At 41.1% G+C, this 16,507-nt stretch overlaps 1 protein-coding gene across 1 annotated transcript in view; it reads right to left on the bottom strand.

Moving 5' to 3' along the window:
- fancd2 (FA complementation group D2) overlaps positions 1–16,507 on the bottom strand; it is a 51,242-nt gene that overhangs the window by 16,467 nt on the left and 18,268 nt on the right. Inside the window, exons 11-19 of the mRNA XM_048606685.1 lie at positions 13,603–13,737; positions 12,282–12,413; positions 11,367–11,474; positions 11,048–11,157; positions 9,970–10,030; positions 8,749–8,868; positions 6,089–6,162; positions 3,953–4,099; positions 3,729–3,829 (exon numbers count right to left, since the gene is read on the bottom strand). Coding sequence (XP_048462642.1) covers positions 3,729–3,829; positions 3,953–4,099; positions 6,089–6,162; positions 8,749–8,868; positions 9,970–10,030; positions 11,048–11,157; positions 11,367–11,474; positions 12,282–12,413; positions 13,603–13,737 — 988 coding nt within the window. The remainder of the gene's footprint in view (positions 1–3,728; positions 3,830–3,952; positions 4,100–6,088; positions 6,163–8,748; positions 8,869–9,969; positions 10,031–11,047; positions 11,158–11,366; positions 11,475–12,281; positions 12,414–13,602; positions 13,738–16,507) is intronic.

Raw genomic sequence — 16,507 nt, forward strand, 5'->3', positions numbered from 1 at the left:
ATGGCTTTGTGAGGGGCAGGTCATGCCTCACAAGTCTTATTGAATTCTTTGAGGATATGACAAAACGCTGGATGAAGGTAGAGCAGTGGATGTGGTGTATATGGATTTTAGCAAGGCATTTGATAAGGTTCCACATGGTAGGCTCATTCAGAAAGTAAGGAGGCATGGGATTCAGGGAAATTTGGTTCTCAGGATATAAAACTGGCTGTCCAATAGAATACAGAGGATGGTAATAGATGGAAAGTATTCAGCCTGGAGCTCAGTGACCAGTGGTGTTCTGCAGGGATCTATTCTGGGACCTCTGCTCTTTGTGATCTTTATAAATGACTTGGATGAGGAAGTGGAAGGGTGGGTTAGTAAGTTTGCCAATGACACCAAGGTTGGTGGAGATATGGACAGCGTGGAGGGCTGCTGTAGGTTGCAACGGGACATTGACAAAATGCAAAGAACTGGCAGATGGAATTCAATAAATGTGCGAGGTACAATTGGGAAACTTATCAACAACATGAAAACGGGCCAGTTTAACTGACAGCGAAGAGGATGGTTATCGACTGCAGGATGATAGCAATGGTTTAGTTGACTGGGCAGAGAAGTGGCACATGGAATTCAATTCAGAAACGTGTGAAGTGATTCATTTTGGAAGGTCGAATTTGAATGCAGAAGACAGGGTTAACAGCAGGATTCTTGGCAGTGTGGAGGAACAGAGGGATCTTGGGGTCCACGTCCATAGATCCCTCAAAGTTGCTACCCAAGTTGATAGGGTTTTAAAGAAGGCTTTCATTGGCAGGGGAATTGAGTTTAGGAGCCGTGAGGTTATGCTGCAGCTCTATAAAACTCTGGTTAGACCATACTTGGAATATTGTGTTCAGTTCTGGTCATCTCATTAGAAGAAAGATGTGGCAGCTTTAGAGACGGTGCAGAGGAGATTTACCAGGATGCTGCCTGGACTGGAGGGCAGGTCTTATGAGGAAAGGTTGAGGGAGCTAGGGCTTTTTTCATTGGAGTGAAGAAGGACGAGAGGTGACTTGATAGAGGTTTACAAGATGATGAGAGGCATAGATAGAGTGGATAGTCAGAGACCTTTTTCCCAGGTCGGAAATGACTATTACGAGGGGGCATAATTTTAAGATGATTGAGGAAGGTATGGGGAGATGTCAGAGGTAGGTTCTTTACACAGAGAGTGGTAGGTGTGTGAAATACACTGCTGGCAGTGGTAGTGGGGTCAGATACTTTAAAGACTTTTAAGCAACTCTTGGAAAGGCACATGGCGGATAGTAAAATGTAGGGTATGCAGGGTAGATTGATCTTAGTAGGATAATAGGTCGGCACAACATCGTGGGCCGAAGGGCCTGTACTGTGCTGTACTGTTCCTTGTTCTAAAGACTAGTTGTTCTTGGCTTGGAGAAAAGGTCATCACCCATAACTGGCAAGCCACCACAATTGATGTATCCCAGAACCTTATCGGAAGATAGGGAAGAGATTGTTGGGCCCCTTGCTAAGATATTTGCATCATTAATAGCCATGGGTGAGGAGCTGGAAGACTGGAGGTTGCTAATGTGATACCATTATTTAAGAAAGGTGGTAAGGAAAAGCCAGAGAACTATAGGCCGGTGAGCCTGACGTCAGTGGTGGGTAAGTTGTTGAGAGGAGATTCTGAGGGACAGGATTTACACGCATTTGGAAAGACAAAGACCGATTAAGGGGAGTCAACATGGCGTTGCACATGGGATATCGTGTCTCACTAAGTTAATTGAGTTCTTTGAAGAAGTGACCAAGAAGATTGATGAAGGCAGTGTGGTACATGTGATCCATATGGACTTCAACAAGGCATTAGGCAAGGTTCCACATGGTAGACTGGTGAGCAAGGTTAGATGACATAGAATCCAGGGGGAGGTGGCCAATTGGATACAAAATTGGCTTGAAGGTAGCAGGTGGTGGTGGCAGGTTATTTTTCAGACTGGAGGCCTGTAACCAGCAGTGTGCTGCAAGGATCGGTGTGCTGCTGGGTCCACTGCTTTTTGTCATTTATATAAATGATTTGGATGTAATATAGGAAGCATGGTTTGTAAGTTTGCAGACGACACCAAAATTGATGGTGTAATGGACTGTGAAGAAGGCTATCTTACAGTACATTGGGACCTGGATCAGATGGGCCAATGGGCTGAGGTGAGGCAGACAGTTTAACTTAGATAAATGTGAGGTGTTGCATTCTGCTAAGGCAGGACTTATACAGTTAATGCTGCGGCCGTGGGGAGTGTTGCCAAACAGGGACCTAGCGGTACAGGTGCATAGTTCTTTGAAAGTGGAATCGCAAGTAGACAAATTGGTGAAGGTGTTTGGCACACTTGCCTTCATTGGTCAGTGCATTGAGTATAGGAGTTGGGATGTCATGTTTCTGCTGTACAGGACACTGGTTAGGCCACTTCTAGAATACTGCATTCAATTCTAGTCTCCCTGGTATAGGAAGGATGCTGGTAAATTTGAAAGGGTTCAGAAAAGATTTATGAGGATGTTGTTGGGATTGTGGGGTTTGAGCTACAGAGAGAGGGGCTGAATACACTTGGGGCTTCTTTCCATGGAGCATCAGAGATTGAGTGGTGATCTTATGGACATTTATAAAATTATGAGGGGCATGGATAAGGTGAATAACCAAGCTCTTTTTCCCAGGTAGGGGAGTCCAAAACTAGATGGCTTAGTTTTAAGGTGAGAGGGGAAAGATTTAAAAGTGGCCGGAGGGGCAATCTTTCTACACAGGGAGTGGTGCATGTATAGAACGAGCTGTAAGAGAAAGTGGTGGAGGCAGATACAATTACAACATTTAAGAAGCATAGGAATGGGATATGGGCCAAATGCTGGCAAATGGGACTAGATCAGTTTAGGATATCTGGTCAACATGGATGAGTTGGGCCAAAAGGTCTGTTTACATGCTGTATAACTCTATGATTCTAAGTACTCTCCTATATGGTGTCGCAAAGTATTGGAGCTCTGATTTGCTGCACTTCATAGGGACTGGACTTAGGTCTATAACTGCAAATCTCAGTCTGTTTCTAATTACAGATTTCCTACAGGTAGATACTAAATAGTGACCACGGAATAAGAAAACTAACCAGAATTTGAAAGTGAGGGAGGGAGGCAAGTTAGCCTTGACAACCTCGCCATTCCTCATGATAATCAGAGTTAGAGTGAAATTAATAAATCCATAAATACATTTGTAAATGACTAATTTTAAAAAATGCCCTTGAATCACATTTAATTGCAAAATCATCTTAGAAATAGCACAGTGGAATGACCAGCCAGTGGACTACAGTAGTTCAAGAAAACAGGTCACCACATCTTCTTGAAGGTAATTGGGGATGGGTGACAAATGCTGGTCTTGCCAGCGATGCTCACATCCTGAGAAAGGTTAAAGCAAAACTGGGGGCAAACATCAACGTCAGCTTAAATCAAGTACTAGATTTCTTTAAAAAAGTTACACTTTCTTCTAAAAACCAGAAGAACTGTGGATGCTATATATCAAGAACAAATACGTAAGTTGCTGGAAAAGCTCAACGGGTCTGGCAGCATTTGTGAAGGAAAAATCAGAGTTAATATTTCGGGTCCAATGACCCTTCCTCAGGACAGTTCTGTTGCTAACTCTAGATTTTTTCTGCTGAGCTTTTCCAGCAACTTCTGTTTTTGTTACACTTTCTTCTACTCAAACTCAACACATTAAGCACCTCACAGCATACCTAATAAAGCATCAATCTCTTCCAAGTTTCCATTGTGCTGCACCTCTTCACAGAATCGCAGTAGACGGAAAAAGGAAGCAAGATATACTGGAGAAACACACCTAAAAATGACAAATAAAAACAAATAGCTATGTTATCCATTCTTTTCTAATTAAATTCTTGAATTTTTTGAATTTTCTAATTAAACAATGAAGGCAATATAAATAAAAACTAATTAACCTTACTTTTTGTTCTTTTGCTTGCCAGCTGCATTTTCAAAGCCATTGCCGATCATGCTATTGGATAGGAGTGTTAGAAGATTGATAACAATCCCACCTTCAGTGTCCTCTTCATCCAGATCATACATTGACTTCAGTGGCAACACGGATTCACTGAATGAAACAGAACGTGCTTTTAACAGCTATGTGCTGCAAATTGGAGGGACTAAGTATTAGATTCTCTGCTTTCATTTCCGAATTCAAACCCAAACCGGACTAGCAAATCTATCTGTAGGGACCTGTTTGAAATTAGTTTAAGCAATCTAAATCCAGCTTCTAATGGAAAAGAACTCATAATCCAGAAGCACCTCTATACTAGCATCAATTGGCAATATCACTTTTTAAAAGAGACTGCATGATGGTTGGTGTAGTAACTAGAAAAGCTAACTTTCTTAACAAGGTCCCACAAATAATGAGATAAATGATCAGTTCATCTGATTTACACGTGGTGAGTGGGATAAATGTTGGCCAAAGAACTAGGAACTGTTCCTTGCGAATGACACCATGAAATGTTTTAATTGAAAGGCTATATGAAACCTAGTTTAACACATGATTTAAAAGATGGCATCTCCAAAAATACTACAATCCTTCAGTACTGCACAGGAGTGTCAGTACTCTGCCAAATTTGCTCCCAAGATGGACCATTCCACTCCCAGACATCCCAGATGTCGTCCTATTTCAAGGATCGCAACATACCCCCCCCTCCAGTGATCAAAAATACCCTCAACCGCATCTCTTGCATTTCCCGCACTTCTACCCTGAAACCCCCTCCCCCCAACAAAAATAAAAACAGAGTTCCCCTGGTCCTCACATACCACCCCACCAATCTCCGCATCCAGTGTATCATCCTCCGCCTCCAATCTGACCAAAGAGATATTTCCCTCCCCACCCCAATGCCTTTCATAGGGACTGCTCGCTCCATGACTCCCTCGTCCGCTCCACACTCCCCACCAACCACACCACACCTGGCATCTTTCCCTGCAAACACAGGAGGTGCTATACCTGCCCCTACACCTCACCTTCATCCAAGTCCCAAAGCAAACTTTCCATAATAAACAGGGAGTCACTTGTACATCCTCCAACCCGGTCTACTGTATACATTGCTCCCAATGCGGCCTCCTCTACATCGGTGAGACCAAGCGCAGACCCGGGGACCGTTTCATGGAGCATCTGCGCTCTGTACACGATAATCGACAACACCTTCTGGTTGCTAACCATTTTAACTCTCCCTCCCGCTCCCTTGATGACATGTCTGTCCAAGGCCTCCTCCAGTGCCACAATGACACCACACACAAACTGGAGGAGCAACACCTCGTACGCCATCGCAGGAGCCTACAGCCTGGTGGCCTAAACATAGAATTCACCAGTTTTAAAATCTCCCCACCCCCAGCCTCATCCCAAGTCCAAACCTCCCTCTCATCCCCGTGTCCTTGACCTGACACAACCAGTCCATCTTCTTCCCCACCTATCTGCCCAACCAATCCCACCAACCAATCCCCACTACCTGCTACCTGCTTCCACCTATCACCCTACCTACTTTTCCACAGCCCCACCCATCCTCCCTGTCACCTCCTTGACCTGACACAACCTGTCCATATTCTCTCCTACCTATCTACTCCACCCTTCCCCGCTGACCAATCCCCACCAACCCGTACCTAATACCGTCCCACCTACCTTCCCCCAGTCCCACCCCTCCTCCCTCGATTTACTTCCCAGCTCCCTTCCCTGTCCCCAGATCTGAAGAAGGATCCCAACCCAAAATGTCGACTTTCCTACTCCTCTGTTGCTACCTGACCTGCTGTGTTCCTCCAGCTCCACACTGTGTCAGACTCTGACTCCAGCATCTGCAGTTCTTGCTTTCTCCAAATGTCAGTACTAGAATATGTACTGTTGTTTTGGGAAAAGATATTAATCTTGGCACCTTGAAACTCAGAGACTAAAGAGACCTCTGAACTAGGCTGGCAAATCATTGCAATTCATATACGGTCAGCTTTTCGAACTGTTTCCACAAAAATATTTTATAAAAGCTGTCATATTGAATTCAAATGTAACTTTAGCTACACAGGAACTAAGAATGAATAACAAATGCTGTTCATAATCTACCTATTTGTTTCTGGCAGCAGGTCTACAACAAAGTCCTCTTGAAAATCATCAAGTACACTTCTGCCAATCAATTCCTGAAGACAAACAAAAACAGAATTGTGCTTACATCAATGTTGCTAAAGTCTTGTTGTACATCTGTTAATAAAAGGTGTATTTTGCAGAAATACATACATTGCCACAATTCAATGATATTTACTTGCAGATAGCAGAATGCAATTTCACACTTCTATGCCAAGAACACAAGAATACATGAAATAGGAGCAGTAGCAGACCACACCGTTCATTGACACTACCCTGCCACTCAATACAATCAAGGCTGATCTTGGGTTTCAAATCTACTTTCACATTTGCTCCCGGTATCCCCTGATTCCGAAGACAAGAAAAATCTGCCCGTGCAACCTTAAATGTATTCAACAGTGGACCAGCCAAATCTTCTGGGGTAAAAAATTCCAAAGATTCACAACCCTTTTGAGTGAAGGAATTTATGTTCATCTCAGTCATAATTGATTGGCCTGTTATCCTGGGGCTCTGCCCATGTGTTTTAGATTCCCTGACCAGCAGAAACAATCACTCAGCATCTACCCTGTCGAATCCCTTCAGAATCTTACATTTTTTAGTGGAATCACCTCTCTCACTCTTCTAAATTTAGGTGGTCCAATTTACTTAGCCCCTCATCATAGCACAACCTTCTCATCCCAGGGACCAAATTAGTGAACGTTTGCCATACCTCCACCAATGCAAATACGTCCTTTCTCAAATATGAAGACCAAAATTGCAAAGCATTCAAGATATGATCTCAATGAAACCCTGCACAGCTGAAGCAAAACCTCTTTACCCCTGTACTCTAACCCCCTGATAATAAAGGCTAACATGCCATTTGCCTTCTTAATTCTTATCACACTTGCATGCTAATTTTCTGTTTTCCTTGTACAACCACTCAAGTATCTCTAAACATCAATGTTTACAAGTTTGGCATCTTTCAAAAAATATTCTGCTTTTCTATTCTTATACCCAACTTCAAACCTCCCCACATTCTACTCCATCTGACCACTCAATCTGTTTCTATCTCTGCATCCTCCTCACATCTTACATTTCCAATTTGATTTGTGGTGCAGCTGTATTTTGTGGCAGTCCCATCTACCTTTCCATTTTCTGTAACTATACACAATTCCTGCTTTCTCTGTTTCTTGGGGTCTCTTAAACCATTTAGAATCTTCAAATGAGGATGCACAATTGCCATTCCCTGTCTTAAAACCAAGTACTTTGATATTCACTCAAATGCCCAAGGAGACTCTTTCTGGGCCTCAGGTACTTTTACTTGGCACTTCTCCTGAATGCAAATTCAAAGGAAGTAGACTTAGAATGCGGAATAGGAATTAAATGCACACGCCAGCAAGATGGAGGAAGTAAGACAGCCTGTCTGTTTAAATAAGAGTTTCAAATACAATATTATGGAATCTGTGAGGACCTATTTCCTTACAAATATGAACATCTAGTCACACTTGACCAGATTTAGCACATACAGAAAACAACTGCACATTTTGAAAGCCACTGCTCCAACATTATAAGGGATGAGGAGAGAGAACAATGTGTGTGTGACAAAGAGAGAGACAGACAGACAGACCAACAGACATAAAGAAAAATACAGATTGTATTTATGGTTAATCTAGTAATCCCAAATTCTCTTTCTCCTTTTACAACATTACTTTATCTTTTCACTTCTTCTTCCTCCCACCTCATTTCTTGAAGTCAACGTATCTTTATGTTTATGGCTAATATGTGTTAAAGATTGATTTTAAAATGAAGATCTTGCTGTGCAGGGGACAATTTCAAAGTTTGCAAACTACACAACTGGGAAAACTGTAAACTGAGAAGGGGAAAGTATGGAATTTCAAAAGACTGACAAATTGGCGGAGCAGGTGGAAGGGTGGCAGATGAAGTTCAAGGTGCAGAAGTGTGAAGTGATACACTTTGGATCAAAGAACAGGGAAAGAAAATATAAAGCAAAATGTACTATTCTAAAGAGTATGAAGGAGCAGAGAGACCTGGGTGTAAATGTGCATAGGTCATTAGTGGTGGCAGGGAGATAGGCAGCACTGTTAATTAGACATACAGTTTTCTAGACTTTATTAAGAGGGGCATACAGCACAAGAGCAGGGAGTTATATTGAACCAACACAGGACAATACAGGACAGTATTCTGGACGCCCCACTTTATATATGTGCAAACCATGCTGGCACGTGATCTGGAACACTGCAAACTGTTCAGTCTCTGGCAGGCTCAAGGATAGCACTGCAGTGACAGGGTGGAAACAAATGGAAGGAAGAGCTACCAGTATCCATGCATGTTGTGATGGAGCTGTGACGTTGGTGTCTGACACTCCCATGCTGCTGTTGCACTGTTACTTCTGATTAGATAACCAACTTTTAGCCATCCAAGTTGTACAGGTGGTGTTCCACGGATGCGCACTGCAGTAACTCCTACAGTAATTTTCTAAATTTGGTTGTGCAAAACGTGTTATTCTTTATTAACCCATCAGAAACCAAACCAAAAACTTCAGTCCATACAGATACAAAACCCTTGGATGGACAAGATAGATCTAAGGGCTTGTTCAAGTATCCAGTGGTGAGCTGTGAATGACTGGGCGTTAATGATACTACCTGCACTTGTGGATCCAGCTTTCCTTTCTGCACCAAGTTAGCCAATTCATCATAGTAGAGAGCAGCAGCTTCTGGAGACTGCTCACTGGAGGTGCGTACCAATTCAAGCAGGGCAGTGGCCTTAATATACAAATTGTTTCAGAAGTTAGTGCAATGAGAAATCAAATTGACCATCTTCTTGTTGATCTTGACAAGAGACATTCAGAACAAATACAAAGGAACAACAAAACAAGAACATAACCATCAACTGGTTCTAGAGATAACATGCTGAACAGAGCTGTGAAATACAGCTGAAATGCTTACAAAGTCAAAAAACATTTCATATCTTTTGTAGTGATTTACTGTAAAATTACAGAGCTATTTGAAAATAAAGTCTATGCTAATGACTTGTTAAAAAGTTTGATTCAGTGATTAGCATTTCCACCTCTAAGAAGGTTGAGACTAAATTCAAATTGGAACAGACAGACAGGGTCTCAATGTAGGACTTGAGCACATCATGTGAACGATGTCACAGGTGTAGTCCTTCAGATATTATGTTAATTCAAGGCTCTGTCCGTCGGTTTCGATAATTTATATGGGCACTAAAAATCTCATGAGAGTATTCATAGAAGTCTACACATCTTGCTCATTTGTCTCATTATTTTATATTCTTACAGCCAGCTGTAGCCCATAACAGTGACTATTTCACAAGGAAGTAGATCTAGGTGTTTCTGACTGTGGCCCTAGGATGCATTGTAAATGCAAGCTCTTTCTTCTTTCCAAGTCAGCTGCACTATTTTTGACAGCTCAGTGTTAGAAAGGGCCATAATAAAGTTACTAAAATACACTATAATGCAAAATGTTAAAAGGTAAGCACTTCATTGATACTTTTCACCAAGAAACCTTGTGTTTTGCCACACGAAAGCTCCTTGACCCTTCTTTCTATGCAGCTTTTAAAAACTTAAAATTAAATGACAAATGCCTTTGAATCTACAGTATTTTGGATCTTTTAAGGAACAACATCAACAAGTGCCAATTACAAACAACAATGTTGTAAATAAGTAGAAAATGTGGAACTGAAAATATCTGACTTCTCACTACAGTCACGTCATTTAACCTGGTCAGACATATCAAGTACGAGACGACTGTGCATAGTAAAGCTACCAATGTTTTCAGTCAAGCAACATTTTACAACTCCAAAGAAGCGGAGAAAGTAAAAGCTAAGTTACAAATAAGGCATACCTGCCTGAAGGATTCTTTACTCATGGATGGCAAGTCTGATGATGAGGGTTCAATTTTACTTCTGAAAAAGAAGCATCATCCAGAATTTAGATATTGCACATGGACTTAAATTTAACTGCATGAATAACAATATTAAACAATGTTCTGAAATTTGGCACAGAATCCAGTTGTTAAGTAGTTGGTTCATGACATTAAAATCCATCTTGAACTTTACAACAGTTGGAACAACATAATTATACATGATTCATGTATAGTGAACTGTAACAAAGCTACAAAATTAAAGTTTGTAAACAATAAAACTTTCATTATTGACAGTGATATCTTTATATCAGTCCTGAGAATCTGAAGGAAGTCACAAACATCCTGACAAGTTATGCAACTAATGGTGGTGTTTTTCTGTGAATGGCATTATTGGTATCAACTGTGCTCAAATATAAGCCAAAATAAATATCTCATACTTCCATATTATTTGCAAAGTCTCTTTTTCACTTTCAAGTTGAAAAATAAATTAACTTCCATTTATATAGCACCTTACATTCCAAAGTATTTTGCACCTAATAAATACTTTTGAAGTTGTAATGCAAGACACACGACAGAAATTTGTGCACATGAAGTCCTACATATAGTAATGAGATAATGACAAGACTGCCTGCTTTTGTGATATTGGTTAAGGGATAAATGTTGGGGACACTCCCCTTCTCCTGTACAAAACAGCACTTTTGGGTCTTTTAGATTCACAGAAAGCAGATGGAGCCTTGATGCAAGGTTTCACATGAAAAATGGTATCTTTGAGCAGCACTGTCAGTACTCCATTAGATCGTGCATAAGTTTCCAGACTGGAAATGGAAATCAGAACATTCTGACCATTTGATCCGTGGCTGACAACGGATTACAACGTTTTTGAGGCACTCTGTTGTCTTGTCTAAGGAAGATGTGCTGCAAAGAAATACTTATCTGGAGGTTTATTCTTGCAAAATTTAGTAACAATGAGATAAGAGACACATTCACTCTTACATAAGCCTTCCTAAAGCATTTGGCCCCAGTCATTAAGCATTCTTTGACATGTGTATTATCATACCTGTCATAAGCCATGCAGCCCACCATCATGACTGCCCCAATGATCCCAATTCGCTTGTATTTGGATATTGTACTAGACAGCTGTTTCCTAATAACAATGTGCATGTCATCCTGCAGAATTAGGGACAAAACAAATTATTAGCATTCCCACTAGATAACATGAAACATGACTGCAGTACTGGTTCATGCAGGGAAAAGAAAAACATACTTATAATGCAAACACTAACGCAGATTTTAATCAGATCATTCATCCAAGCTTAGAGAAGGCAAGATAAGAGAAACCAAAGTGTCTTTTGAGATTTTCAAGTTCTTTCCCTTACCTGAATGTGGCTGCCCTCCTGCCATCTGCTAAAAGCCAATGTGCTCAGGACAAAAAACAGCTTTCTTATCTGTTGGGGAGACAAGTTGTCCATGTAATCCAAGATACCCTGCGTATTACAAAAATTGTAAAGATAGAATAAAAATGTCACTATGCATTTATTAAAACATTGAGTCCTTGGGGAAGTCTGGGCTATCCTCATAATCTCTGTGCATTAGAATACAATTTATAAAAATAAGTAAATGACAGCCCTATTCCTCAGAGCATTAAGTTGTGATAAAATTCTAGCTGTCAAAAATGCTGGTCACAACAATCCTAACTTATTCAAGTCATTCCAGTGGAGGCATTAGAACAGGGATGGTTGTCGTTATTGTAATGAATTCCAACCATCTCAATGACAATCAGATAACATGGAGTCAGCCACAAAAACCAAACAAAGAACTGAGGATGCTGGAAATTTGAAATAAAAACAATATTTGTTTTGTTCAAGGGTCACTGGATTCAAAAAATTAACTCTACTTTCTGTCCATAGATGATACCAGATTTGCTGAGTTCCTCCAGCAATTACTGCTTTTGTTTCAGATAACATGGAGTCCTTTGATTTAGTTAATTCGTTGTAGAAAGGGACTAGTTTTAGGACCAAAGGCAAAGTGCTACCACGTAGCCAAGGGTTACTGTGAAAAGAAAAAAATGGATTTCGCTACATGCCTCTGGAAAAGATAAAACTCAACTGTAAACTATCTGGTGTGAAACTTAATAGGTATTCTTTCTTTCTACAGCATGTGATACTGGTGATACTGTGGTACTGAGAACAGAATATTTTCTAGCTATACCACATTCTTAAACACAAACAGCCTCACTAGAAAATAAAATGCAAAACAAAATTGCTTCTCGACTCAGACATCATTCAGCCTACCTTCACAAATATAGCATAAACAGCCATTGTAGACGAATTCTGGGAAACCAGGTCTGTAAGCACGTCAAGTGAGACATCCACCTCTGTAGTGAAACCACTGCAAACATGTGTCACCAGTGCACCAACAACTTCCTGTACAGATACAGATAATCAAAACTCTTTCTGGATTTAACAAAGTGCTATAACTTGAATATCAAATGTGTAAGACACTGAGTAATTTAAAATATTCTTCACATATTAAATCTTAAGAAACATTGCATAAAAATTCCTCACAGCAAAGTGCATCAGGTCATTGATTTCTTAATTTGTTAAAGAACATTAAAACCTGGAATGGGTGGGTCATCTTACAAGGAAAGGTTGATCTAGCTAGATGCTGGAGTGTAGATGAGTTAGAGACATAATGTGAATAAACAAGATCCTTAGGGGTCTTGACAGGATGCATGTGGAAAGAATGTTTCCTCTTGCAGGAGAATCTAGAGCTAGAGGTCACCCATTTAAAACCGAGATACGAAATTTTTTTTTCTCACAGTGAGCTGTGTCTTTTGAACTCTCTTCCTATTAAGGTAATGGGAGCATAGTCCTTGAATACTTTTAAGACAGCAGTATATAGATTTTTGATAAGCAAGGGGGTGAAAGGTTTTAGGGGTAGGCAGGAATGTGGATTTGTGGTTTCAATCAGATCAGTCATGATCTTATTCAATGATAGAATAAACCTGAGGAACTGAGTGGCTGCTCCTGCTCCTATTCTAGAATATTAGACTTTGAGCCAATGACCAGACATCCGCCAACTAGCATCATATAATTAGAATGCCAGCTAAAAAGCAAAAGTACTTCCAACTTGCTTTAGTTTTTCAACTCCCAATTCTTACACATCGGATACTGTAGCATTAGATTCCTTTTGCACTGTACCTTACGCTATCATAGTCTGATCAGGGAATCAACCAGTCTAGAGACAATAGGAAAGGGAATGTATCTATGCGCACTTTAGCAAGCAATCAATGGTGATATAAGCAAGAGATCAAAGGGTCGAAGTTCAGTATGAACCCATGAAATGTTGTCAGCACAACAGGAGAGCCATTTAAAAATACAGGCCACTGATTTTCATCAATAGGCAAAATCATGTCTCTAGATATGATTGAGGTCAGGTTTTGGGTACGATACTTCTTACAGACAAACTGCCTACTCGTACTCATTATTTAGGCTCATACATAATAGATCGTCACTCAATTGTGAAATCAGAAAATGCCCAATGAAATTCCATCCCTGAAAAAGTTAGCTCCCCACAACAGTAGGAAGCAACAGACAGAAAGCTTTCTCTTACCTGCTGACAGTAGGAATCAAACATCATAAATGCATGTTTATACATTAGACTGCCAAATGACACCACAGTCACATCTGAGGATCTCAAGAGGGTCTGAGCCAAGGACAGAACAGAGGGAAAGTACTCACGGACAACCTGGAAAGAAATAGTGGAATGTTTAGCAAAGAAAAGGGCTATTTCTGACTATAAATAGCAAACTTGACAAAATAGCAGTGTACGCTGCAACATACTATGGACCAAGATTTTACTGAACCTATTGCCTCACTCAATGACAGTTTGTGAAACAGGTATTGTTCTTCAGTTACGAAGAATCATGATCCCACAGATGGTAAAATCAATGACCTGATGCACTTTGCCGTGAGGAATTTTTAACGCGATGTTTCTTAAGATTTAATGTGTGAAGGCCTTGCACTGTGGTAGTACAATTACTGTTGACCTGTAGGAGTGGAAAGAAATTTCCAAATCTTGCAACAATCAGAAAGGGAATCATGTTTCTTTCGGCCGACAGCAAAATCTTCACATGAATTGGCAGCATCGTGTTTCAGTGGTTAGCCCCGCTGCTTCACAGCACCGGCAATCTGGGTTCAGATCTGGTCTTGGGCGACTGTCTGTGTGGAGTGTGCACATTCTTCCCATGTCTGCATGGGTTTCCTCTGGGTGTTTTGGTTTCCTCCCACAATCCAAACATGTGCAGGTTAGGTGGATAGGCCATGCTAAATCGTCAATAGTGTCCAGGGATGTGCAGGCCTGGTGGGTTAGCTATGGTAAATGTGGGGTTATACGATAGGGGGCTGGGTCTGGGTGGGATGCTGTTCAGAGGGTTGGTGTGGACTCGATGGGCCAAATGATCTCTTTCAGCACATTGGGATTCTATGATTCCAAGAGAATCCTTCTGAACTACCAAGTGCAATATCTTGATCAGGATTTGCAGCCAGAGAGAGTCAGTAAGGTTTCAGAAAAGGGTGAGAGAGCACAGACATAGTGCTTGCAGTTAGGCAGCTCCAGGAGAAACTCTAAGAACAGAACATGGACTTTGATCAGAACCTGAGAAAGGCCTTTGACACACAGTCTACCACGACTGCCTTTGGAAATTAATGGAGAAATTTAGCTGCCTTGAGAAACTCATCAGCATGGATGACAGCATGTTTGGTTAGCTCAGTTAGCTGGTTTGTGATTCAAAGAGATGCCAACAGTGTGGGTTCAAATCCTGCACCAGCTGAGGTTATGCTGAATGACTCTCCTTCTCAACCTCTCCCCTTGCCTGGGGCATGGTAGCCCTCAGGTTAAACCACCACCAATTGTCTCTCTCTAATGACTTGTTTTCCAATGCAGTGACAACTTTGGCTTTACGATCAACGTGAAGAAACTGCTATGAAGTATCAGTCTGCTTCTGGAAACCTCTATATTGAGCCCAAAGTTTCAGTCCAATGACCAGAACCTGTTAACACTTTGACAACACATTCTCTCGAGCTATCTGTTACAAGAAAAAGATTAGGATTGCTGAAACAAGTCTGCAGCCTGCAGCAGACTTTAATTTTCAGTCTGGGAATGAAGAGGAATAAGTCTGTCTGACCTACTCTGCTCTACACATCTGAGACGTGTACTCTACACCAGCGTCATGCTGACAAGTCCAACCACTTGATCTACTTTTGGAAGCTTCTGAAGTTCAAATGGCAGGGCAAAATACCCTACGGTGAAATGCTCAACCAAGTTTGTATGCCAAGCATCCACACGGTACTGAGATCATTACAAGTTGGGTTGATCATGTAGCCAGATGGCCTGACACTCACTCATTAAAACAATCTTGTCTGGAGTACTTGAATGTGGCTGCTCTGTCATTGCATCAAAGGAAGTGCTACAAGGAAACTGAAGCCTTCACAGGGAGTTCTGAGATAGATTTCAAGTTCTGGGAGAAGCTCGCACAGGATCGTTACATCTTTCAATAGCATTTACACCACAGAAGGAAGCCACTTGACCCATTGTGTCCACGCTAGTCAATATAAATCTAACAACGTTAATCCCATTTTACAGCTTTAGGCCTATAACCCTGGAGGCTGTGGCAACAATATTTAAAAACACTTAAATCCTATGTGAGTTTCTGCCTCCACCATTCTTTCAGACAGTGAGTTTCAGACTCTCACCATCAACTCTCCTCTACCTTTTACTTTTACTCTATACCCCCTTGTAATTGACCCCTATCCTTATGCAAAGTGAGTCTGCCTAGTCATCCTATCTATGCCCCTCATTACCTTATGCACCTCTATATAATTCCCTCTCAACTTTCACTGTTCGAAGGAAAACAAGCCCAGCTTATGCAATCTTTCCTCACAGCTCAGACCCTCCAGCCCACACAACATCCTGGTAAATCTCCTCTGCAGCTTGTTGAGCACAATCACATCCTTCACTTAATGTGGTGACCCGAATTGCACACAGTATTCCAGTTGTGGCCCATACCTGACACAACCAAGTCTTATCCGGATTAACCTTAGCAGTCACCTACATACCCATCAGAACCCAACCAAACAACTCTCGATGTTGAACATGGTTATCTTCCGTTCAAAGGGCAAGCAAAGATAATGTTCTTATTTAATTAGGTTTTCGGAAGGATAAAATTAACAAATGCCACTGTAAATTCTCCAATTATTAACACTGATACACTGAACCAGAATGTTAAAACACAACATTATTTCAGTTTATTTCAAAAGCAAAATGAAAATGGCCTAACACTAAATAAACATGACGAATGTGAAACATCAGGATACAGAGAACCCCTGAAGTAATGGACAGCAACTGGAGATAGAATGGAGACGGCGTGTCGAAGAGGAAAATATAACACAGGAAGGTGATGACAGGTGGATAAGTTTGGAGTGAGCAAGTAGAAGAGACTGGTTAAAATGATGAAAAT

The sequence above is a fragment of the Rhincodon typus genome, chromosome 16 (genome assembly GCF_021869965.1).
Source record: "Rhincodon typus isolate 14 chromosome 16, sRhiTyp1.1, whole genome shotgun sequence".
Lineage (NCBI taxonomy): Eukaryota > Metazoa > Chordata > Chondrichthyes > Orectolobiformes > Rhincodontidae > Rhincodon > Rhincodon typus.